Here is a 27,601-nt window from a genome sequence, read left to right as displayed (position 1 = left end):
AGTAAAAGACAGAATTGTCATTTGTAGATGAATTTGTTTTAAACAGTTAAAAAAACAGCGATAAAAGGCGTAAATTTTAGTGCAATTAAACTTGAAGAATGAGTTTAGAATGACATGACGATGAGTAAGCGATGACAAACATTTTCATTTATCAAACTATTCATGTAAACAGCAAAAAAAAACTAAAGTTAAAAATACGTAAATAATAGCATATTCTAAATTCTTAACATTAAGAATTCATGTTGCGAAATGCTCTATTGTTTTATACAAATGTGCAATTAAACTCGATTAAAAATACATTTAGAGCAGCATGAGGGTAAGTAAATGACAAACTTGTTTTAAACAGCTAAAAATACAACAAGCGATAAAAGTCGTAATATAAGTGAAAACCGCATTCATGTTGCGAAACGCTCTATTTTTTGTACAAAAGTGCAATTAAACTTGGTAAAATTGAAAATTAAGATATCCCGACATGCAACAAAAGACAAACGCTTCACCGCATGTCACGTTGTTACAGCGGCAACTTTCGAAGAGCATCACACATTGACATTAGTCCACTCAAAGGTCGTAACCCTGGTCCTACATGTGGGCCTGACACAACTATGAACACAATATCTACTCTGTCAATCAAGACCAGCATGTCTTGCAAACTGCATCAACACAACGTACAATCTAAAATCGTTAGTTTTGACTGTTAAGAAATAAATGCCACTACTTACGGCGACAGTCCGTCACGTCTCTTCTCCAACCTCTCCAGTGCATCCGCTCGAAACGTGCGGAAATCATAGGCTGTCAAATATCTCGATCCCTCTTCCTCTGCAACTGGTCTCTCCCTCTCTTGCTCTCTATCACACACGCATTCAGACACACGTTGCCACCCACGTCAACCAGGAGCACACGCTTTCCTGAGCAGCACACGGTATACATGTAACTCTCTCTCTCTCTCTCTCTCTCTCGCTCGCTCTCTCTTGCACAACTCTAATTTATCGCAAATCTATTTTGGACACCGCATGCGATTGTTTTCCCTCTTCCTGAAGTCTTGCTTTTCTTTCTGTCATTGTATTGGAGTTATTTAACTAGCGCTGTGTGAAGCTCTCGGCAGCCCACACGCATACGCACTCCCTCCCTCGCCGTCTCCGAAGAAACGCAGAGGCATGCCAGGGATTCTTGCCATTGGAGGAAACCGCTGCCAGTTTGCTTTCCAGAGCAGTGCCTCCCAAACATGCCGTCTTCAGCTGACAGCGATGAGCGCTAGCCTTCACAGTGACTCACTGTCAACATCACACTAACACATTAACGTCATGCTAATATCCAAAGACTAGAGTGGAACTAGCTCTTATAAAAGTTGTCAGGGTGTTGATAGGTGGTTGCTAAGGTGTTTTGGGTGGTTGTTAGGTGGCTGCTTATATGGATGTATAAGCCTTAGTATTGAATTTAAAGGGGAATAAAACGAGGCTGTGAGGAATAGACTTACAGTCTTTTCAATGGCATATTGTATTAATGTCCTTCATCACGTAATTTTCACAACTTTCAAAACTGTTTAATGGAGTTTTTGCCAGTTTTTATTTTTTCTTCATAAAGTTTCATTAGCTGAAAAATGTTACAATGTTACACAACAGTGCAATCCATTGAACACACACTGTTTTTGTTAATTGAAATAAAGCTAAATAACACAAAATATGGTACGATGATATGATGATATGATATGATATGATGTGATATATGATATGATATGATATGATATGATATGATATAATATATTGTAACTGTAACTGTAACTGAAATGAAGGTTTGAGCTGAAATACTAAATGACTAAAACTAAAGCTAAAACTATATATATATATATATAAATATATATATATATATATATATATATATACATATACAGTATATTACAAATACAAGCACATAAAAATATGAAAGTATTAAAACAAAAGCGATCAAAATATTAATAAAAACTATAATTATATATACTTAATAATAATAACAATAATAACACCCAAGTAGAGTTCTGTACAGTCTAACAAGTAAAAAAAAAAATAATAATAATAATAATAATAAAGCACGAGTATATATTGGGTAAAATTATCTATTTTTAATTGTACATCAAATTGTACATTTAATTATTTTAAAATAACATTTTATGTATGTTTATATGCCATTTTGAACATAAATTTTATATATTTTACATTTACGTGAATGTAGGCTTTACAACCTAATGTACAGTATGAAAAAGGGGAAATTTTGAAAACTGATTTTGAAATTGGGTAAAAAAAACAAAAACAAAAAAACAAACAAACAAAAAATACTTACATTTAACAGTGCTATAAAATGATTAGTAGTTTAATGTTTTAAAGATGTTTCGTTTTTTTATAGATTTATAGAGAGTCCATTTCCATAAATCCATCAATTATGAAAAAAAACATCAAATCTCTCCATAAAACCATTCCATATGAAATATATAATATTGTTTTACATTTAATTTTATAACATTGTTTTACATGCTTCGAGTGAATAGGCTTTACAACATAATGTATGCTGAAAATCTTGAAGATCAATATTGAGATTTGCTAAAGATTACATTTAACAGTGTTATCAAATAATCTGTTATTAAATTTTGTTTTTAAACATTAACTTTTAGTGAGCATTAAATGACAATAAAGGTAATAAAAATAGGTGAAATTAGCATGGGATATTTATAAAATATATACGGTAAATATCCAATACTAAGCAACACACACACACACACACACACACATATATATATATACTGTATATATATATATTAATCAATATTTACAATACTGAAAAAGGGTATCTTAGCAAGCATTATAATTATACTAAAAATCACAAGTAACAGCAAACCTCTGTTCAAATTCCTTAGCTAACACCACTAATGTGTTGGGCTCAATTTTTTTCTTCTTATTCCACTGAGACGAGAGTCCAATGTGGCGTCTCGGCAAGCTGACAGTGTTCAAAGATAACTACGATGTGCTACCTACAATCATTGTGTTTAGACACAAGTTGCTGATTAAAGCAACGAATCAAATCCAAGCCCACAATCTCAGGCTATTCTGTCCAGGTGCCGCTATCAGATTGTTCAAATATGGATTCCAGAAAGGCTTTGTCAGATCGCGAGGCTGATATTCTCACTCATCAATGGGCATTACAAATTGTGTGAGTCCTTGAAAACAGTAAGAGATCCGCAAGGAGCCACACTAGCTGAGCGAGGCATCTGTGCAGCCATATTGTTAAAGAGGACCAGTCGATCTGCGGCACTGATGCTGAAACGCATCCATATTGTGGATGTGAATTTACACTTGCCACACAAAAAAGTTTTGGGTTGTAGGTAGTGTTGGGGAACTTGGATGAGTTGAGCTCCAAAAGATGTTATTTATGCATGTGTTTTCAATTGTATTTGACAAAATAAAAAAATAAAAAGAACAATGAAGAGTGAATGCCACACAGACAAAATGTGGGTCACATTTCACCTAAAAATTGGAGAGATAAAAGAAAAGAAATAATTTTGCATAAATAAAACGAGGCCAATTTTAGGACAATACCATTTTCTTTACTTGTATTTTTTTTTTTTTTTTTTTTTTTTTTTTTTGTATTTTTTTTTTTTTTTTGGTTTTTTTTTTTTTTTTTTTGGACAATTTTAGGACAAAATTCTTATGACTAACCACTATTTATTTTTTCAGGACAATTTTAGGACAAAATTCTTATGACTATTGACTATTTTTTTTTCTTCTCTAAGTTCCAGCATCGGGGTTTTTCATCAGATTGTTATGAATGAAGCTTAGTTAATTAAAAACCAGCATTAATTAAAAGCAGTACATCAAGCTACATAGATCATTAAATGGTAATAATTAAAATAATATATAATTTGTGTATTTCATAAATATATGGTATATGACAGAAACAATGTACACATTTTTCCACATTACAGTAATGATAACTACATTTAGGAGCTAAAATGTGCCTTATTTACTTGAAAAGCATGTGGCAAACAAATAACTAAATAAACAGATAAATGGTTTTAGGCTTCATTTTCTTTAAGGAAAATGTAAATTTGATTAAGAAAGAAAACCTTAATTCTTTCTCTTGGTTTTTGGAGTGAAATGTGACATTTTTTTTTATTTTATTTTATTTTATTTTATTTTATTTATTTATTTATTTATTTATTTATTTTTTTATTTCATTTGATTTGATTTGATTTTGATATTCAATCCAAAAACAACACATAAATAAATAAACAAACAACACATATAAAATAAAAATAAATTGTTTTAAATCTTACAACTGAAATTTGGCATCACAACATTATAATGCATAGTAGGGAAATTATGACAATTTTGAAATTGGCTAAATATTACATTTAACAGTGTTAAAGAATCATAAGTGGTTTTAATGATTAATTTTAATAAGTTATTATTATTATTATTATTATTATTATTATTATTATTAATAAATAATTAATATTAGTATTACACAATTTAAAAAGGTCAAATCACTTCACTATTCTCTAAAACTCTCCATTACAGGCCGCATGATTTAAGGAATCATTCATGTTATAACATCTAGGTATTTAAAAATATAAAAGTATAAACATACAAAAACATAAAAATACAATACAAGCTTGACAATTGCAAACAAGTTGTCAGTGAAATTTTACTTGCAACATTACTTACAACACTGATCACAAACAATTGTCTCTACGTGACAGTCATTACCGTAAATACTTTCTCACAAAGAAATGTACACACAGATTATCAAAATGACTAAAGGTGAGTCTATCCTAAAGTAAGTGTTGTGCGAATGGGACAACAGAGTCATCAAACACTTAATCTGATCAATCAAACTCAGTCAACCAAAGATAATCTTTAATAACCTTCAAAACTTTTTCCGGCAGACTGGTGAGCAAAATAAATTGTGTGAAGTATGTCATTTCTACAGCACTGAAAAGAACTGCAAAAATAATACTTTTTACAAATTTGTTTCAAACACTCTCCCCATCAGCCATTGGCTGAACAAACAGTTAGTCCCGCCCTAAACTCACAACATTGGTTGAGTCAGTCAGGTGACTAAAACAAGCAAACTACACTTCAGTTTGGTTACAATAGAGGTACAGAAATGACTCACTTGAAGGTTATTTCTTTTGAGGAGCAAAGGATTTGTACTGAGAACATTGAACATTTCGATTGAGAACATTGTGTTCCGAAATATATAAAGGTCGGACTGAAACAGCTGCAAAAAATAGTCCTGGATAACAATGCGATGGGTTGGGGGTGGAATGAGATGCAATGCGTTATGGGTAGAATGTGAGAGAGCTTTGATAAGTAGAAAAAAAATGGTTTAAAGAAGAAGACAATGAGGTCCATATCTGTGTCTGTTAACCAAGTTTGCAGCATGAAACACTCACAAAACTGGAATTTTCCCACTCTGACCGGATATATAGAGCAATTTTTTGGTCTGTGGGTAGGATTTGACGGCACTGGAAAGCAATACAGGAATCTTCGATGAGGAATAACCGTCATTTTCGAACATGTCACATGGCTCGCTTATCTTCAGTAATGGATTGAGACGTGACCGTCAAAAATAAGGCTTAAACAACCAGCCTCCTCCAACCTATCTTTTGTCACCGTGACTCTAAATATAAAGCGCAGTCGATCCCAGATCTGTGTGTTGTAAACCTGTTGGACACGCTGCTCCTTTATGCCAGAATTCACTGGAATGTTCCAGCTGAGTGAGTCACTCGGAGTGAATCATCATCCCGAGTCTCAGAGCAGCGTGGAACCCAGAGAGACTCAGCTAATACTGTATTACACACCTCACGTCCCGCCGTCACACATGTACACCCATTATCCGACTGTCCCCAATACAATATTGGGGATTTCTGCACACATATATCACTAATGCATCCACTTGAAATTGCATTTGCATTTGGAAGATGTTGTTTTTAGCGTGTTTGCTAATTAAGTAATATGACATGAGCAAGAGCTCATGAAATTTACATATCAGCACGGTTGCGATCTGTTCGTTGACACAAGAATGCGGGTAATTCACACCCATACTGATATTCTGACCAACAGCATGATTGCATGATATTCTGTTTATAACAGTTCAATAAAAGAAATTTATATAATATTTATTACAATATAAAATGTTACATGATTTATCTAATACATTATATACATGCATAATATATTATGTATTTTAAATAAATAAATATTTACAAAATTAATATTTGCATTAATAGATAAATAGAATTATATTAATACAACTATGAATAATATAATTATTAATAACTGAATGTAATAATATAATTTATTGAATACAGTAGGCCCTATATATTTCATTTTAAATATACTATTCCCAGTTACTGTCTATTTTTAGTTTGTCATCAAAAAAAGTTTAGAAATGAATGCTACAAAAGGATCAACCATTGCATCCGAGCAACACAAAGTAGTTCCTGAATTAATTTGTCTTTAAACTAATCCTTTGAATGCGTGATTCGGTGATTCAGTCATAAAAAGAGTGATTATTTTAATTTCTGTATAAATCAAAGGTTTTGAACAAATCAGTTGAGTAAATAATTCAATAATTTGCTCATAAAGACAGTTAGTTTTTATTTATTTCTTAAATAAACAAATAATGAATCTGTATTTTAGTTGAGGGATTGATTCATTGACTCAGTCAGTAATGTTTTGTTACTGAATCAGTTAATTATTTTTCAATCATAAAGAGACGAGGCATAAAGAGGCAAATGTAGTATGTCTAGATTACATTCATACTATACAGAACATACTCTTTTTGCAGGCTCACAATGATTTTGGGAAACACAGCCCAGATCAGTGTTTTAAAATGAATCAGCTGAGTCAATGGTTCAATGATTTGCTCATAACAACAGTCACTTGTTTCAGATCTGAACAGATCAGTGTTTTTAAGTGAATCGGTTGAATCAATGATTCAACAAATACATCAAAATGACACATACTTGAAACAAACATTAACAAATCAGTGTTTTTAAGTGAATCGGTCGAGTCAGTGATTCAGTTATTTGCTCAAAGACAGTCACTTGTTTCATATTTGAAATGATCAGTGTTTTTAAGTGATTCGGTTGAGTCAATGATTTGCTTATAACTACAGTCATTTTTTTAATGTTACTGGATTGTTAATGAACAAATCAGTAGAGTTAATTATTCAGTGATTCACTAATAAACAGTCACTTGTTTCATTTAGAATCAGAATCAGAATTAGCTTTATTCGAGGAATTTTGTTTTGTTTTTTTTTGTTTTTTTTAAGGTGCTCCTGGTACATACATACATACATGCATACATACACATCTGACATGAGAACAGAAAAAATAGAAAAATGAAATATACAATAAAAATAAAATAAAATAAAATTAGTAAGACTTAGCAATAAATAATGTGTATCTGGAACAGTGGATTGATTTATGTACAGATTTGTACATTTTTATATAGAACTGAACAAATAAAGAGATATGCATATGTATTTACATCATTATTTTTGTCTGAATCAGCAGAGTGAATGATTCAATAACTCGAGCATTAAGACAGCTAGTTGTTTCATTCCTGAATGAATCTTTTTTTTTTTTTTTTTTAACAAATCACTTGAGTTAATGATTCAATGACTCGCCCATCAAGACAGTCTCTTGTTTGTAACTTGAAATTAAATGTATAAATCCATACTTTAAGACATTCATCAGCTGTTTAGATATAAATATGACTCCTCAAATAGAAAACAACTGAATATCCAAATATACCTTTTGGGGACACTTTACAGTTTTGTGCTGAATTTTAAGTGCAGTTGCAAAAAATTTTCAAGACAACAAAAACATTAATATCATCCATGGAAATACTACTCTCAATTTGAGATGCCTACAGGCAGTCTAATATGTTTTTTTTTTTTCCTCTTGCATTGATGCATGATAATCCAGCCTTTCATTTTCATACTTGTGGGAGGCTCAGATCAAAAATAGCAAAAAGAATGATCACAGAGTATTGTCTTTTGGTGATCAATTGGAAAAACTCCCTCTTGTTTCCTTTCCTGTTTTTTTGCTATCGTTTTTCCTCCACAAACACACTTAGGCTATCCGTCAGGTCATCTCCGGGCGTCTCCTGTTCTCTCGTTTCGCTCATCAGTGATTGATAACACAACTGCACAACTAGTTGCTTAGCAACCTTTCAAAGAACTGCAGGGCAATGCAGGAGAATTTCTGACGCTCCAAAACAAAACTATCTGCATTAGCAAACACGTAGCACTGATTAACAGTGAAGCGTTATGCTTTAAGACAGTAGACACAGTAAACGTCAAGATAAACTGCTATTTTGAGCACATTTAATGTTGAATGCTATCATAAGTGAGCATATCTGATTCAGACAGTGAATGAGTCATTAGACTGATTCAAACCAGTTGTCTTTTTGAGTCTTGAATCAACCAGATCAGACTGGGCCATTCTTAGCGACAGCATAGTTTTAAACAGGCTGAAACATTATCATTAGGCTCAGTTAACAATAGTGCTAAATGCTAAAAATACACAGGAAGTGGAGTAGAATTGCCATGGGAAGGCGGTGATATGCCTAATTCTGAGTACAAGCTGTGCGGAAAGAGTTCTCTGGATCCTCATGGCTCTGGAAAATTCCGGTCCGTCTTCTTGCGTTCAAGACGCCCCGCTGCGGCCATTTGCGAAATTTGCTTAGACAAAGTGGGCACTATGGTGGGCGAGAAAAGAAGAGAAAGTGAGACAGACGGAGGGAGGGAGGGAGGGAGGAGGAGTAGAAGAGATGTGGCTAAAAAAGAGAAACTTAAGATTGCTGAAGAGCTTGTGGTATTGATTGTTTTAACTGGTGTGTCTTGTTTTTTTTGCACAGGCAGAAAAGGAGGTTGGGCTGTGGGTTTGCATTTCTATTAACTTTATATGAACTACTGTTTAGTTAAAGGGGTTAAGGGCTCAGACTTTCTAAGACCTTAAACACAGTGTTTGACAAAGTATCACTCATATATTTATACATGTATGAGATACATGTAGATAAGGAGTAATAAAAATAAATGTAACCAACATTCGGGACATGTTTGAATACTATGGAGGGCCAAATTACTCAAAATGACATCATTGACTCTTTCCCTGCCAAATACTGAATTTTCTGGGATTCCATGTTCTCACTGTTATATGCTCATGGGTGTTATTACACATCTCCTGAATGAGTCTAGAATTTCCCGATCAAAAACACAGGTGAGGAAGACGAAGTTATGAAACTTTTATGAAACTTACCAACATTCAAGTGTTGATAAAAAAGAAATGTTTGAACCTACAATAATATATATATATATATATATATATATATATATATATATATATATATATATATATATATATATATATATATATATATATATATTTGTTTAAATGTAGAGGCTATTTTCTTTATTTTTATTCATTGCATGTTCAGATATTGTTAGAACAAAATATTATGGGGGTCCATGAAATTTTAGTTACTGACAATCATCAAAAATGCTGGCGGTGGCTGGCAACTTTTTCAAGAAATTAACAAAGTCCTTCTGTAGCGAATCGATGCATTTTTCTAAGAAAAATAACCATATTTAAAACATAATAATAAATGTAATCTAGCTTGCACTCACTGTTGTACATGGAAACAGCTCTGGGAGGATGATGTATGAGGTCGGCGTTGCGCATGCGCCACTCAGAAGTGACGAACGTGGAAGTGCAGGGGAGCGATCAAAACAAAACAACGGTTACTAATTAGAAGGACAAAACGAGGATTTGTGAAGAAGAATGTCTGAGGATTTCGATATAAGCCAAGAGGAGACTGGTTTTCCTTTGCTGAAGTAAGGAAACTTTGCTTCCTTTGCTCCTGTTAACAAACATTGGTTTTCACGAGACTCACCGTTGCCTTCGAAACACTGACCTCATACGTCATCCACCCAGAGCAGCTTCCATGTACAACTGTTTGCGAAAGCTAGATTAAAGTGATTATTACGTTTTGAATATGGATATTTTTCTTACAAAAATGCATCGATTCGCTACAGGAGGCCTTTGTCCACCCCCCGGAGCTGTGTGAGACATTTTTTATAAAGGATGGGTGCTTTTTATTTAACTTTATTTAACTTTTAGACTGAAGCACTGCAACACCCGCATTAAACAGCTTGAACTAACTCTTTAAGGAAACTTTTGTCTTGTCTCCCGAGGCCACAGGAGGGCGCAATGAGCAAAATAATGCTGCACATTTAAATTGTCAAGGCAAGGAAATACCTGAATGATTCGCGCAAACCTAAATGCATTTAGGTAGATCGGGGGCATATTCCCTTCAAAAACAAAAGTAATACACTGTGTCTTCAGCGGCTCAGATGTCGGGAGTAAATAAAGACTGCTATGTTCATTGTTTGGGGGTGTACTAGAACAGGCTCTCATACTAGTTTGTTTGGAAAAGAAAACACATTATTTTTCACACATTTTACATTATTACAAAACCTCTCTCCCCAGTCTGGCATGAATGGCTTGAATAGTTCCTGTATCAAATGAAGGCCCACCTTCTGAAATATGAAATGTGCTGTGATTGGTTAGCTGGGCCAGTGTGTGTTGTGATTGGCTCCACTCTGCGCCTGGTTGGGAAATGTCATGCCCCTTATCATAGCCGCCTTCAAGTGTCAGTGTAAATATTGCGTCAGTATCAAATCAATTTGAGCACAATTTAAATCTGGATGATTGTAATCACTCTAAGTTCGTCTGGCTTGGCAAAGCTAGCGTGTCTCCGACATAGTGATAACACTCATTGCCTTCGTTAGTGCAGCTCAACCAGGTCTCGTCCCATTCGTCAGTATTTGTGATATCACTAATTCCCGGAAAATTTGCATTGTAGTCCAAACGAGTCGTTTGCTGTAGTTTTTAAAAAGTGATTTCTGTTAAATAAAATATCTCCTTTTGAAGCTGACTTTTAGCTTTGTAACTTTGCAGATCTTTTTTTTATGTTTGAACAGCAACATTACAGACTAACTTAAGTCGAAAAAGTGAAAAAGCATTATAGGACCCCTTTAATTATGTTTTAAATGATTCATTCAAGAACAAAATAATTGACTCTCTTTACAAGCAAATAACAATGATTCACTTAACTAATTTGTTTCAAAAATACTGTTTTATTCAGGAACAAAACAAGTGACTCTCTTTATGAGCAAAATTACTCAACTGATTTTGATCAAAAAACAAATGACTCAAAATGGAATCATCACTAAATTCAGTCATTTTTTATTAAGTTTAGTAATGTATTTAAAAATGTATTCAATTTGTTAAAAATTGTGTGTATGAATAATTTGGTTCCAAAACGCGATAAATGCCATTAAAAAATAAAAATAAAAATTGAGTTCCCACCAAAATCAGTATTGTATCTGGTCGGTACTGAAAAGTAATGTATTAATTTTATGTCAAATGCGATATCCGTGTTATTCTGTCATGTTTTCTCCCTTTCTTTCCAAACTGCAACAAATGGCAGTCTCTCTTCTCTGCAGAATTCGATAAATCCGCTCAACCAATCACAGCGCACTATTCCATGCATCATAACCAGTAACTGACAAGCTACACAATATCATGTTTATAATCGCAGATGAATCGCCTCCGATTATGAACGGCTCTGTGTAGTAAATGCTGTTCCATCTGAAAGCATGTGATGGGAGATTTACTACTAATCACAGAACCGGCTTTACTGACGAGATGTGCATGACAATCGCATGCGATTTATCGTGCAGCCCTAAAAAATGAATAATTTTGATGGCATTGATGAACCTGTGGTGTTTTCTGTGGTGGGGAAGAAACGTAAGCTATTAATAAGATTAGTTTTGAACAAGTTCAGAGGCTGACATATGTGGATCAACTTTTATATATATATATATATATATATAAGCTGTCCTGATTGATGTCATATCTCATCTGGTGATTTTTGTCAGCACAAAGCATGTCTAGGACATTGAAGTTAAATGGTTTCAAACCACAAGAAAAAGCTTGTTTACAATAATTCTCTCATAAGTGTGTCTGTTTCCCTGTGTTGTGCTGAGAGTGTTCAGACAGCATCAAAGCAATGCTCTGGTGCTTTAGAACAGGACACTCTGGCACACCAACGTCCGCACGAATTCGGCTCTGTTGTGTTACCTAAGATCTGAGGCAAACACACATTTCACAGGCTGATCTGGACAGAGGTCCACATACATGGATCGCCCCCTCACCTTCCCGGCGACTGCCATTGGAGAGGGGGTTGCCTTAGTAACAGCAATTTGGCAGGCTAGTCAGACACTATGCGCCAGCCCACACAATTCACCGACACTATGGTTCTCGCTGTCGGGCAGACAGAGGCGTTTGTACAGAAAGAGGCCAGTAATGACCGACCATTTGCAGCTTCATGGGAATATAAGATCAGTATTTGAGTTTGTTTTTTGCACACAGGGGACTTTAGACTTATATGTGAGAACTGAATGATTTCATAATGATTTTCTGGAATAAGAATGCATGAATTATTAATTGAAGTCTTTAAGTAGTTTAGTTTATCGTTTCAAGCCTGTATGACTTTCTTTTTCAGTGGAACAAAAAATTAGTTATTTAGAAGAATGTTTAAGCTGCTCTTTTCCATGCAATGCAAACAAATTACAAAATGATAAAATATTAGCTGTTACCTGCTGAAAATCCAGCATAGTTATTAAAACTCATTTGCATAAATGAATCACACAACAAATTACATTTAATTTAATGTTCGAAGTAAACTACACATATAATTAAACTATATTTTTTCTTTATTTGTTTTTGAAAATTATGTTGTTATTGTTATATTGCATATTACTATTATGATTTGTGTACAAAAATAAAATTGACAAATAATAAAAAAAAACTTTTTAAAATATAATTTAAAACATAATAGCTAGATTATTTCACTAAAAATCACAATGCTATAATCACGTTTTATGAGGACAATAAATGAATCAATAAATCAATAAATCTAGTAATGCACGTCATATAGAGTGTCATATGAAGAAAGAGACTTGAGCCTTATGAAGTCTAAAAGTAACTTTCCGCCAAGGTTCATCTAACATCCCATCTACCACTGACATAAAAAGATGGGTGACTTATACAGTATATCTCAGCTCAGTATCTCACCAAAACAACAAAGAACCCATCAAACTGAGTGACTGAATTATGAGGAATATCTGAGACAGAAGGGAGGCCCCAAAACATATCCAGATGCCTACATCACACTTAAAACATCTGAATGCCAACAAACATCAAATCAAGTGGCATCTTCAAAGTTTTTAATGATGTTACGAGTCATTCTAAATAAAAATCTTGTCAAAACTTCTACAAATGTTCAATATCAAGTGTATAGGGACCACTGAATACTGCATGGGGCCCTATAACAGCTATTATTTGTTCGATATTTTGTAGGTCTCAAGATGTTGTTTGACCATGTGCGTCAATGCCATCTGTATGACTATTCAAACTGACAAAAGTGCCATATCTAGAGTAGCACTTCACAAAAGAGTGCCTGGATATTTAGAAACATTCTGATGTCAACAGGAACAGCAATTAACTAAACCTGACGTAAAATCACGATGATGACTTCAGCCATCCAACACAAAGCGTAATATTATCGATAGCGTTTCTTCAAAATACCCAGAATTTGATGTTGTCTATTTAGCATTTGGCCTTCCTCAACACTTTGTCACAAAGCTTTTGAGTCAATGTATTTATAACAGCGCCACAGTGTCGTAATTATCAGTGGGTAAATATTTGGTATTGGTCGTAACGTGAGTCAAAATTAAGCGTTGTGCCATTTTATTTATTTCTACCAAAATTGCATTACGACTTTGCAAATTGTACATCAGTTGGAGGCAGGATCCACCAAGGCAGAACCGTGAGACTGGAATAAAACCAATATGTGAATGCTGTATGTCTGAAGGCAACCACTTGATTTCTGTGGATTGAATTTGTGGTATTTACAATGTAAATTTGTTGAATCCTTTAATGTGCGAAGACGGATTTATCATAAAAAAGTTGCCAGCAGCACATTGCAGTATGTAGAAGTGGAAGAGAATCGGTTTCTGGGGGAATGTGTGAAAGGAGACATTAATCATGATGTTTGAAACCTGTGGTGTATCCCAGGACCTTTTTTTTCCCCCTTTTTTTTTTATCCCCACTATGGCTGTTTGACTTGCAGCTACATTTATCCAAAGTGACTTATCAGGGTAAGTCTCTCGAAACCTGTCAAGAAAAAGTGTAATATTAGTACTCCAAAAATAAACAAATAAAACAAAACCAAACAAAACAAAAAAAAATATATATATATATATATATATATAATATATATCTATATATATATATATATATATATATAGAGATTACATTTTGTGTGAAGCTTAATATTAGGACTATTAAGATTCCCTGCATGGTCATATTATTTTTATGCTCATATACACATTATTACTTAATAACCACCAATAAAGCAACAAAAAAAAAAAAAACAATAGTATTATTGTACTTACACGCTTTAATTTATATTGATTTATTGACTGATTTATTGATTGATTAATTTGATTTGAATTAATTAATTGATTTAGAAAACATTTAAAAGTATTTATGTCATGGACTAATTTAATATTGCTTTTTACTTTCTTTTACTTTTTTTTTTTTTAATCCTGTAAATCATTGTCGGATCTCTTATTAGGAAATTATTAAAATGAATTACCCTATTATGAGGAATTATAGTATTAAATTGTAATGCAATGTAATAAAATTAAGTAAATATATACACACACACACACACACACACACATGTATTATTATTATTATTATTATTATTATTATGTTAGGACGTTATCATGTGATCTTAATGGTCCCAGATGTAATTCATAAATTTAGTAATTCATTTTTTAACAAAATATAATTGTAAATAATTAGAAATAATTTATATAATTTAAACATTTAAATTTTTAGACAAAATATTTATTTATTTATTTGACATGTTATCATGTGATCTTAATATAATTCATAATTTAATTTATTTATTTTTTCACAAATAATTATTTCTAAATATTTACAATTCTATTTTAGATAATTTAAACATTTTCCTTCTTTTTTTTTAAATATATGTATATAAAATTGCAAAAGGTATATGAAAAGCTACTAACAATTACAGTACATGTTTGTAGCAATATGTTATGTTCTGGATTTCAAATTAAATGGGTCAGAGTTAGGATATACAATCTATAAAACAAATCTTGGACTTTATACTGGCACCTGTTGTTGTGGATGTAGTATCATGCATATATGGCACATAATTGAGTGAAATGAATTATTCTTAATTAATACATCTGTAAATTAATGCAGGAAGCTAGCATACCATTAAAAGGTTACCATCTGACAGCTGAACTCCGCAAGAAAGTTTATGATGGAAATACGGTGTGAGTAGTCTTTAACACACTGACACATCCAAAGACTCTGACCCCAACAGTTCACCTCTGTCTGTTCCAGAAATGTGACGCTGAAGCCAGGAAGGGGTGGCATCATCAGAACGAGTAAATGTGTGAATCCCTGCAGAACTCACCACAACCTGGCAACACAACGAGCCTGAGGCTGTGCCACCACACATTTCACCTTTCCAGGATCGTGACCCCTCAGCATCTGCACAAGTCACATTCACTATGTTTACAGTCAGACACAGGCTAATGTAGTCAGAAAAGTCTTGAAGAGCAACCAGCTGGAAGCAGAGAAACTACTAGTAAAATGCTAACAAAACAACAATGCTAAGCTGTCTACAACATCGACTTTGGCTGCAACATGCTTGTTGCTTAACAACCTAAGGTAAGTAGCTTTGCAAACACTATAACATAAACATAAAAAAACAAGGCTTTATCTGAACTCACCCTACATACCATCATTCACTTCATTACTCAACATTACTTCATTAACATAGTCCACAAAAAGAAGTAAATGAAAATGAGTGAGCGAATTTGGATAATGAGTATGGCAGAAGTGCTGTGGACACCCTCCTCTGGCAAAATACAGGAATACATTTGTTGTGACCTTCACAGAGCTTGGGTACTTTCTAGCCATTGAGAGTACATCTGTTATACACTCATTATTGCCGTGCATCAAAGGACCGACTAAGTTAAAGTTTGGTAATGTCTGCTATGACTTTGGACATGGCTGTTTCCTCAAATACTGCAATATATACTGTAGATGATTGCTGTCTTGCTTCACAAACAAACAGAGGTGAGACCACATGCTAACCACTGAAAATCCTATAACAAATGAAAGATGGCCAAGACAAAACAAACAAACAAAAAAAGACTAGACAAACAAATAAACAAAACACAAGTCAAACACACACAAACACAAAACAATACAAGACAAAAATCAAAAGCATGAAACAAAAAAGACAAAACAAGACAAAAAATGTAAAACAAAAAACCACAAGACAAAAACAAAAACACAGAACAATAAACAAACAACCGATATACAAAAACACAAGACAAATCTAATGCAAAACACCAGACAAAAAAACTAGACAAACCAATAAACAGAAAATGAAACAATAACCACAATACAAGATGAAATAAAAACACGAAACAAAAAAACAAGACAAACCAATAAACAAAAAACAAACCACAAGATCAGAAGACAAGACGAAACAAACAAAACACAAGACAAAACAAAAACATGAAACAAGACAAAAAAAAAAACATGACAAACCAATAGACACAAGACAAAACACACACACACACACACACACACACACACAAAAACACAAAACAAAACACAAGAAATAAAGATATGCATCAAAAGACAAACTAATGAAAATGAAACAAAAAAAACATGACAAACAAAGAACACAAAACAAAGACAAAGATAAAAACACAACAAAACAAAGGCATTTTTGCTGTCTGTACAAAGCCTAAAATCAAATAGTGCATTATATACATGACACAATTTAATAGCCATCATTCTTCACACACAGCAGCGAGACCACATGCCTACCATTGAAAATCGTGCACAAATGAAACATGGCCATTCTGAAATGGACCACGTCTAGATGGAAGGTGAGAGGATGAAGCGTTTTCTAGCGTGGGGAGCGTGAGTGACAGTTAACCAGGATGAAGTGACAGTGTGACATGAGGTTTCATCACACTGACGGGACGAAAATGAAAAAAAGTTTTCACACATGTGCTTCTGCATCTTCGTTGGTTCGCCCTGCAGGCAACATCGCAGATGGGGGTTGCACCAAACGGGACTTGACGTGAACAAAATAACTGCCTGTGTGTAAAAAAAGCACTGCTGAAGCATTAAAGCAGCATGTTACATGTGCATGAGTGCATCAAAAACATGTATTTTATGGAATACACAAAAGTCACAAATACAGACCAATTGATTTTGGGATTTGTTCAGACAGACAACAAAATATATATATTTGCTGTTGTTTGGATTTTTTTTTTTTTTTTTTTTTTTTTTTGTGTATTAGCTTAGTTTATTTTTGGGTGTTTTGTTCTAGCATGATTTATAAGTTTCTAGCATGATTTATCAAATTGCTAACATGTTTTAATTTTTTTGCTGTCATTGTAACATGTCACTAGCATAATTGAGCTTGCTGTTAGCATTTTTTAGCATTTGGCTAGAATGATTTAACACATTGCTAGCATGTTGCTAACATGATTCAGTGTGTATCTCACATGATTTAAAATGTTGCTAACACACTGTTAGCATTATAAGCAATTTGCAGTCATGATTTAGCATTGTGCTAACTTGTCTGAAGGTCTGAATATTTAGAAGTCAATAAAGTCCATCAGAAAAATAAATGGATAGATAGAGTTTTTGAATGTTGCTAATATGATAAGTATGTTGCTAACGTGATGCTAGCATGATTTAGCACATTGATAACATGTTGACTGCATGATTTAGCTTGTTGCTAACATATTGTAGTATGTCGTTAGCATGATTTAGCTTGTTGATAGTATTTTTTAACAATGCTTGACTGTTGCTGACATGATTTAACATGTTACTAGCATGATTTAACATGTTGCTAGCATGCTATTGGCTTGATTAGCATATTTATTTTAAAATAGTTCAGAAGTCCAATGTTTTAATATTTTTAGGTCAGTAAATGATGATTTAACATGTTGCTAGGATGTTTTATTGAGTTGTTACAATTAGCATGTTGTCAGCAATTTTTACCCTGTTGCTAGCATGACTTAACACATGACTAACATGGTTTAACATGTTGATTACATGACACAGCATGTTGCTAGCATGATATAGTATGTTGCTAGCATAACATGTTGCTAAAATGGTTTTAACGTGTTGTTAGCATGATTAACATGTGGTTAGCATGATTAGAATGTTGCTAGCATGCTGCTAATTATGCTTCTAGCATGTTTGCTAACATGATGTTAACATGTTTCTAATTGTTTCTAGCATGATTAGGATGTTTCTAACGTTTTGCTAACATGCTGCTAATTGCATGTTGCTAGCTTGTTTCTAACATGATTAGCATGTTGCTAGAATGTTTCTGAAATTATGTTATGTTTTACCTCACTGCTGGGTTTTTTTTTTTTTTTTGCTGCTAGTATAAATGGTGTTGCAGGACAGTAGAAGCACACTGACAGCTGTATCCTTCCACATGAGTAAAGATAATTTACCGTTAAGATGACATGCTGACCAAATGCTTAAAAGACTGCCACAGAACAGCGTTTCAAAGCATGATGTGTTACAGAACAACCTTAAACTAGTGTATGATCTTTCATAAACCATCAAGGACAACGGGCCTTATTTATCAATCTAACGTACACGAGCGCAGATCCGTGCACACAAATCTACTTAGAACCGAGTTCATGTGCGATTCATGAAACATTCGTATGCCGCCAATCTCATCGTACGAATGATCGCACATTGATAATAGGGTGGCAGAAAGAAATCGTCATTTGAATATCACGCCCTATATTCTGACGTAATATGACATAATATATGTTGTAAACTAGAGTATACGACACAGAGAAACGAAACCCGGCCAAAAAGAGGAAGTAATCTCATGAAAGAGAAATTGATCTTACTCCAAAAACACCCGTTAACCTTGTAATTGCAAACAATTAGGCTACATTAATTAATGTAATTTATATGTATATTAAAATACTTGTAAATATAAACAGACTATTTAGTTCCCCTCACTCTAAAACATATATTTAAATTTAACGGTATTCAGAACAGAACAAGAATGAAAAATAAGTCGTTTTAAAATTATAAATTCAACTATAAAATAAAACACAAATTAGGCTATAGTGGCATTCATTATAAACAGCATACAAATGTCAAGCAAAACTGAAATGGCATTGGGCTCACAAGGAAAATAAAAATGAAAAAATGCTGTCATTCTACAATTCTCCACCATATTTACTATGCTGCGCGCAAGTTCAGTTAACTCAAAAACTTTCTATGAATTAAGTACAGACTATTGTGTGTTATGTAGAAACTTAAGAGATAGACAGACATGAATTTTGCTGAAACCTATTTCTGGAGAGTTTAGATACTGTAATAAGTGACTGATGCACAGAACAGCTCATGAAACATCTAAGAAGCAAGTGATGGTATTACTTAGCTTAATCGCTGCTGGTCATTTTAACTTGGAGCCTCAAGACATTTAGCAAATGTATGCATGACTAAGCCCTGAAACACTTAAAATATGCACATATTTGGCTGAGATTGCTTGTAAAGTATGTTCTGTGACAGGCTTCAGTGGTAACGGACGCTTTGAGGATTTTCGTAACATGACACAACACTTCACTGTCACTCTGCAGTGCCAGAAAAAACCTCTTCCCAATCCCACAGATTTCTGTCCGTATGGCCAAGGGTGCAGATCAATCACAAGTCTCCCAGTGACCATCTCCTGACCCGGTATTGCATATTAAAAGCAGTTGCCGATTGGGAAACCTGTCAGTCAGTATGAAGGCAAACTTAGCATGGCCCATCCGCTTCAGACAGAAATACTGACCACAACTGAGAGATCATTGCAAGACCTGAAACAGGCTCTATGCGAGAACGTTAACACAGACACTTTTATATATATATATATATATATATATATATATATACATATACCATATACATATATATATATATATATATATATATACATATATACATATATATATAGTATATATACATATATACATATATATATATATATATATATATATTAGTACTTTCAAGTGATTAATCGTAATTAATCACATCCAAAATAAAAGTTTTTGTTTACATAATGTTTGTATGTGTACTGTGTATATTATGTATATATAAATACACACATTCAGTATATATTTTGAAAATATTTACATGTATATATGTTTATATATTTACATTCTTATATTTTATATCATACATAAATATATTTAATATATAAACAACATATTTTCCTTTAATAAATATTCATGCATATGTGTGTATTTATATATACATAATAAATATAAACAGTATACACACATATATTATGTAAACAATCTTTTATTTTGGATGTGTTTAATCATGATTAATCATTTGACAGCACTACATATATCACAAAAATAAGTTATTTCAAACACTCAACTATGTTATTATTATTTATTTGGAGAAAAAGCATATCAATAAATGATATCTTTGTTGGACAACAGGTTTATAAATATATATACATATATATATATATATATATATATATATATATATATATATATATATATATATATATATATATATATATATATATATATATATATAAATGTCTATCTGTAATCATAATATGTGTAGGTAATCACAGCGTGCCAATATACAGCTATATCTGACGTCTTTGAGTGTGATATTGTGTTTATACAACAGTTTGACGGCACGAGTGTGTAAATAGATAAAAAACAACAATGGAGTGTTTTATATATACATATATATATATATATATATATATATATATATATATATATCAAAGCAAACAATAAAAAAAAAAAACAAGCCAAAACCACAAAAAAAAAAAATAAACATCAGACACAGGAAGTTATACACATCCACAACCAGCTAAAACCACCAAGCACACAAGACAATATTAACATACTGCACATCCACAGCAATGTCAAAATGACAAAGTGCATCTGCCAGACCTGCCAAAGCCAAACTGTGAACTGCAAATTCAGAAAACACTGTTCACTAATTAGTCAAATACATTTATCGCCTGCGTTGGCTTCTGATAAGAGTGGAGGCTTTGGTCCATGATACATTACAGATCTTAATTGAGACAGTTGCTGTTACAATCATTTCAACAAGCGTTTCCATGTGACTGGCTGCTTGTTGTCTTGTTCACGTTTTCCTAACTGGAGCCACGGAGCGTGAATCTTCACTATCAGCTGAGCCGCAGCCTCGCGATGCTCTGTGTTCGCCTTGTTACGCAACCCAAATCAGTCCGAATTAGTCATCCTTGATTCAGCCGGCCACCAAATTAGCGTTGATTTTCTGAGCTGCATTACGAGTGCTGTCAGAATCCTGGAAGCCTTATTACAAGCTTTCATGTCTTTGAATTGGTGATGATTGAGAACAAAAAGGTGTTTGAGGAAACACGTTACGGTTTAAAAATAGTACTCAGAGGAAAATGCAAAAACAAGCTGCTTTCTCTGATGTGATGAGTGCTGGAACACTGCAAAAACAGTTTAAATCAGTATCTAACAATCCTTAAAACTTTTTTGTTTTAAGAAAAATATATTAAAACTTTTGCTTACCCCACTTGTTTTGCTCTTTTTTTAAGCATAAACCTCACTTATTTTTGTGAAATATAACAACATAATAGGACAAGAGACAGCAAACATTAAACTATATTAAGAATACAAAGCCATGTACTCCATGAAAAGTACAGTACATAATGAACATAATAAAAAGTGTCATCTTTGTGTTTAGCAGTAGATGGTCAAAATGGCAGTAAGCAATGACGAATGATGAATCAATGCTGTTGAAATCTTTGTGGTTACGTCATGTCTGACATCCCTAAAACAAAGTCATAGAGGAGAGAGAGAGAGAGAGAGAGAGAGAAAGAGAGAGCTCTATTGTCATGTCGTACACTAATGCTTGGTAATCCTCAGTACAGGCTTACATAAAGGGCTCTGTCAGATCTCATAGTGTCTCTGTTTGAGGAGAGCAGCACATTCAAGACTTTCACAAAGCCTCTTCTGCCTGATCATTCTTCACATCAGAATTATGGGCCTTTGCTTAGGCAACTTAAAAGTACTCTTTGATATTCATTCACTAATTTAAGATAACATAATTCAGAAAAGCTTCACTTTGCATTTCAGAGGGAGGGCAAAGATAAATGGACAATAAAACATTCTTGCATTTCTCAATTTCCATGCTGCTGACTGTATAAATCGGTAGCCCCGCCTACAACTCACACCACTGGTTTAGCCAGAATAGGACAGAACACGCCTCATTTTAGAAATACAAGTAAAGCAACTTCCTTTCCAAATCATTTGTAAAACTATTCTTATGCTGTTGAATATCAGATTCGAAAAATTCAAAACCATGTCAATTCTCAAATTGTCTGATTGGTAAATTTGTTCTGATCATTTCTCAACCATGCAATTATTCACAGTCATGCAAATCATAAATCATTTCTTCCTGTGTTTCATAAATTGTTTGTGAACATTTGAATGTAAAAAAATCAAATATTCGCTGCATAAATTCACATAATTGAGTTGTATGAATTGTTCGTAAACTTCCGTGCATAAACGATCAAATAAGTGCTTCATAAATTTGAAATTATTGAGTTGTTTGAATTGTTTGTAAACTTTCATGCATAAACTATAAAAATGTGCTTCACAAATTCACAATAATTGAGTTTTATGAATTGTTCAAACTTTCTTGTGTAAACTATCAAACATGCAATTCTTAAGTTTGCAATAATGGAGTTTTATGAATTGTTCCTAAACTTTCTTCGGTAAGCTATCAAACATGCACTTAAATTCATAATACCTGAGTTTCATGAATTGCTCGCAACCATTTGATGCATAATTTAGTTCTGCTTGTTTGTTTCATGATTGTTTGTAATCATTTGTATGCGAACTACTGAACATTCATAAATTTATTTATAAATTCATAGGGCCCTATTTTAACGATCTAAGCGCATGGTCTAAGGCGCACTGCGCAATTGCGCTAAGGGCGTCTCCGAATCCACTTTTGCTAGTGTAAGGATGGAAAAAATAGTCGGCGCGCCCAGCGCATGGTCTAAAAGGGTTGTCCCTATTCTTTTAATGTGCTTAAAGTGCTTTGGGCGTAACGTGCCATAAACCAATCAGAGTCTCATCTCCCATTCCCTTTAAAAGCCAACTGTGCTTGCACCATGGCAGATTCGCTATTAACATGGCAGAATTTACAAGCGGAAAAAACTGAACGCTTCTCTAGTGAGGGAATGGATCTGCTTGTGTGCGTAATTCTGATACATGCAAAGACTATCCATTATGACATGTAGGCATTTTTCTACTTATGTACACAATAATAATCCTTTACATTTTAATCCTTTAAATTTTCATTTTTAAAAATGTTTTTGTGCTGCTGCACATCCCTGTGTGTTTAATAAGCAAATTAAACGCCTATAGGCACATATTACTAATACGCTTTTTAAATAAAAAATAAATAAATACAAATATCGTGCAAGACTTTAGACCAGGTTTTTGTTGGTTAAAAGCGCTGTCTATTTTAGTTGCCTCAAAATAGCAACGTGCCTTCAATGCGCCTGAACACACCTCGTTTTCAGACCAGCACTCCCATGGCGCACAAATGGTTGCAAACGCATTTGCTATTTAAACAACGTGGCATAATTAAAATGTCAACTGCGTCGGGATGAAACTAGCAAAAAACACTTGATAGGGCCCATTATTGCATTCTTATGCGGATTAGTGGATGCATTCTTATGTGGATAATTCATGAAACATTTGATAAATTTGATCTGCTTTTATTCAATCAACCATTTTATGTAAATTATTGTACTGTTTACAAAATATTTGCACAGAAACTCGTTTACTAGCAGCCTGTTCAGAGAGAGAAAGAGAAGAAAAAAACACATTTTTGCATTCAGTCTGCGATACATTTTTAAATGGTTCCTCTATGTTCCCATGTGCCAGGTGTGTATTTCCTTTAAAACGATACACTTATGAAATATTGTACAACCCGCACTCAAACTGTCTACTACATCAAGGAAAGATGGTTCCATCACTGAAAGCACTAAAATCCAGCCTCACAAGTGATGCTTGCTGTTTTAGCACAAGCAAACGGCTTCTCCTGTACTGCCCACAGCGGAGTAGAGATAGAAGAGGAGGAGGAGGAACTCACCACATACAGCTGCTTCCACAGGACAGACCACTCCTGCAGCGTAGAGGTGACCTCTGTGATGATGGGGTCCTCCAGCGGGATCACCGTCTCATATTGCCTGCACAGAAACAACAAACATTGACCACAGGTTAGTGTGATTGCCCTCCAACAAGTAGTTACCAATGAATACTACATTTATTTATTTCATTCATTCATTCTCAAATGTACTTAATCGTTATGAATGGTTACAAAATTTAAATAAAAATATAGTTTTTATACATAAATAATTATCTATCTATCTATCTATCTATCTATCTATCTATCTATCTATCTATCTATCCTCAAAGGTTAGTATTAGTGAATGATTCATATATTTAAATAACAATAATGAATGCATTATTATTTTCCTCAGAAATAGTTAGTAATAATGAAATATTACTGTATTTAAATAAAATATAACACTTTATGCATTAGGCTATATTTTCTCAGAAATAGTTACTAACAATGAAAGATTACTATATTTAAATAAAATAAAAAATAACATTATAATAACATTTTATTTATGCATACATATTTATTAATTTATTTATTCACTAATTCTATAAATACGTAATAAAATTACTATAAATACATCATATATTTACGACATACTGTACTATATTTAAATATGAATAAAACCATAAATAAGGTGTTTTTTTTTGTATACATATAAAATTAACCGATGAAGAAAACAACAAACACTGACCAGAGGATAGATCAATTACCCCCCAAAAGCAGGTAGAAGTAATAAATTAAAAAAACACAAATAGCAATTTATGTATTCTCATATAAACATTTTTTTTTTTTTGCAAATAAACTTTAGTAAAATAATTTCTACTTGCTATTTTGATAGTAAATATGATAAAACGGAGGAAAAGACCTTTGTTGAAGCATTTCATATGGTCTTTAAAATAACAGTGTACTGTACACAGAGCTATCATCATAAACCAATAGCACTAAATTGTCCTGCTTCATCTTCCTGCTGTCGCATTAGCTCTTCCTGTCCATTCATCTCTCCATATTGTTGTACATCCATCAGCCCTCACTGTCCTTCCTCTGTCCTTCTCTGACACACTGTAGAAACAGATTGAGCTCTTTGTTCTGCTTTATCATCACATGTCAAATGTAACAGCCTTAGAGTCATTTTCTTCTTGTTTTCTGAATTCTGATGAGATGCTATAATCTGATCCTGGGGCACGGGCTGAACATGGAGCGCAGGATTTATAACTGAAGCTAAGCAGCAAAAACTTATCATCATAGCAGTTTACAGAAGCAAGTCTTAAAGCAGTGATTCTTCAACTTTTCTAGGTGTTAGAGAACTATGAGTAGAAAAAAAAATGGTTGTAAACATGTATGTATAAGCTTTAGATGTTGAACACGTCCGCTGGGATCTGCTCTAGCATGCTTTCTTCACACAATAAAGACATGTTTGCTCATGTGTGTGTGTTTTGAGGGAAGACTGTGAAGTGTAACACACGGTGCCGTGTGCAAACACCTGTGAAAAAGTTGGAAAACTTCAAAAGCTAAAACAAACAAAAGAAGCTGTCGACCGACAGTCCCTGACGCGCATTTTCACCACATATATCCCAATCAGAGAGACCCCACAGAGATTCACTTCCCACATTTTCCCTCCCACCATTGCTGCTCACTATTTCCTGTTTTCTCCATCTTTACACTACATGCTTTAACATTTATATGCAGTGTGTCACTGAAGCAGATTTAAACCTGTGAATGAATCTGTAAAAACTAAACAATAATTCCACAGAACAACATTCAACTATTTTATCTGCCAGATTTACAAAATATGCTAACAAATTAATTGGATACCGATTGGTGATTTAAACTGTATAATGTAGTGTTAGAGAGAAACTAACAGAAATTAGCTTTAGCATTTTTCATTGATTAGCGAAGTAGCGCAACCAAAAGCTACTTTGTTGGATTTAATGTCACACTGTTTTACACAAACACAGATTTATTGTTTCTTCCCACAGATCGCACAACAAACAAGATATCCTAATCATGAGATAGTTGTCTCAATGAAGTTTTGCACTTTTTGTTAGTAGCTTGTAGTTCTGCTAACTACAAAAGTTAGCTCGACTGCAGACAGTGGGGGACTACTTTAAATTGCTTGTAGATTAGCTCGTAGATTGCTTGTAGATTACAAACTCAAAATTTACAGGTTTGAAATCAGTCGGATAAATCCTTCGCTGAAACTCACAGCAGTTACTGCATCAACATTTGCCTCACTTACTGTACTGAACTGCAAATTAGCCTTAGCAACTGAATGTTTGTTCAAATGACAACGTGTAGTTAAAGATGCATTTGTTGTAATGTTTTTGAAATAAATGAAACATACAAAAATCATCTATATGTATTTTAAAGCAATATCAGTGTATAAACAATAATTTTGTCTTTTATCAATAACTTTACAAAAAAAAATAAAAAATCTTCCAATGACTTTTACAACCATTAGATTGTAAGAACAACAATTTCTGCTTGTATATCCTTGTAAAAAAGAAATGCACTTCTAAAAGGAGTACAATATACTAATATATACTAAAATATAAGGAATAGTTCACCCAAAAATGAAAATTTGCCGACATTTAACTTACTCTAAGGTCATTCGAGATGTATATGAGTTAATTTCTTCATCAGATTTGGAGAAATGTAGAATTGCATCATTTGCTCACCATTGGATCCTTTACAGTGAATGGGTGCTGTCAGAATCAGAGTCCAAACAGCTTATAATAACATCACAATAATCCACAATTGATCCACACCACTCCAGTCCATCAGTTAACATCATGTGAAGAAAATAAAAAAATAAATAAAAAAAAAACTTCTAGTCAAAATATTAGTCCATGATCCATAACAATGCTTCTTCTAGTTAAAAAAAAAAAAAAAATAAAAAAAAAAATATTGTTATATTTGTTTAGATCTGTTTTGGCCTTGTAAAATAGTGTTTGATCTGTGCATATTTCTCTCCTGATTCAGAAAAAAAACAAAACAAATAAAATAAACATTTTCACCACAGGACGCAATATTATGGGTTATAGACTCATACTTTAGCCAGAAGCAACCATTTAAAAATGAAAAGGTCTTGATGGATTTGTTAATTGATAGACTGGAGTGATGTGGATTAATTGTGGATTATCGTGATGTTTTTATCAGCTGTTTGGACTCTCA

At 33.3% G+C, this 27,601-nt stretch overlaps 1 protein-coding gene across 12 annotated transcripts in view; it reads right to left on the bottom strand.

The window, feature by feature from the left end:
* Window positions 1-27,601, bottom strand: part of dock3 (dedicator of cytokinesis 3) — a 189,812-nt gene that overhangs the window by 83,340 nt on the left and 78,871 nt on the right. For 11 of the 12 annotated variants that reach the window (XR_006157940.1, XM_042749368.1, XM_042749366.1 and 8 more), the window contains one exon: window positions 24,398-24,494. Coding sequence is in view for 10 of the 12 variants with exons in the window: in XM_042749368.1 (XP_042605302.1) it covers window positions 24,398-24,494 (97 nt within the window). In the remaining 2 variants the exon portion in view is untranslated. Of the gene's footprint in view, window positions 1-719; window positions 1,217-24,397; window positions 24,495-27,601 lie in introns of those variants that run through there. The other variant, XM_042749377.1, reaches the window with a different exon arrangement.

This window comes from Cyprinus carpio, chromosome B22 (genome assembly GCF_018340385.1).
Source record: "Cyprinus carpio isolate SPL01 chromosome B22, ASM1834038v1, whole genome shotgun sequence".
Lineage (NCBI taxonomy): Eukaryota > Metazoa > Chordata > Actinopteri > Cypriniformes > Cyprinidae > Cyprinus > Cyprinus carpio.
This window is presented reverse-complemented; position numbering and strand designations above follow the sequence as displayed.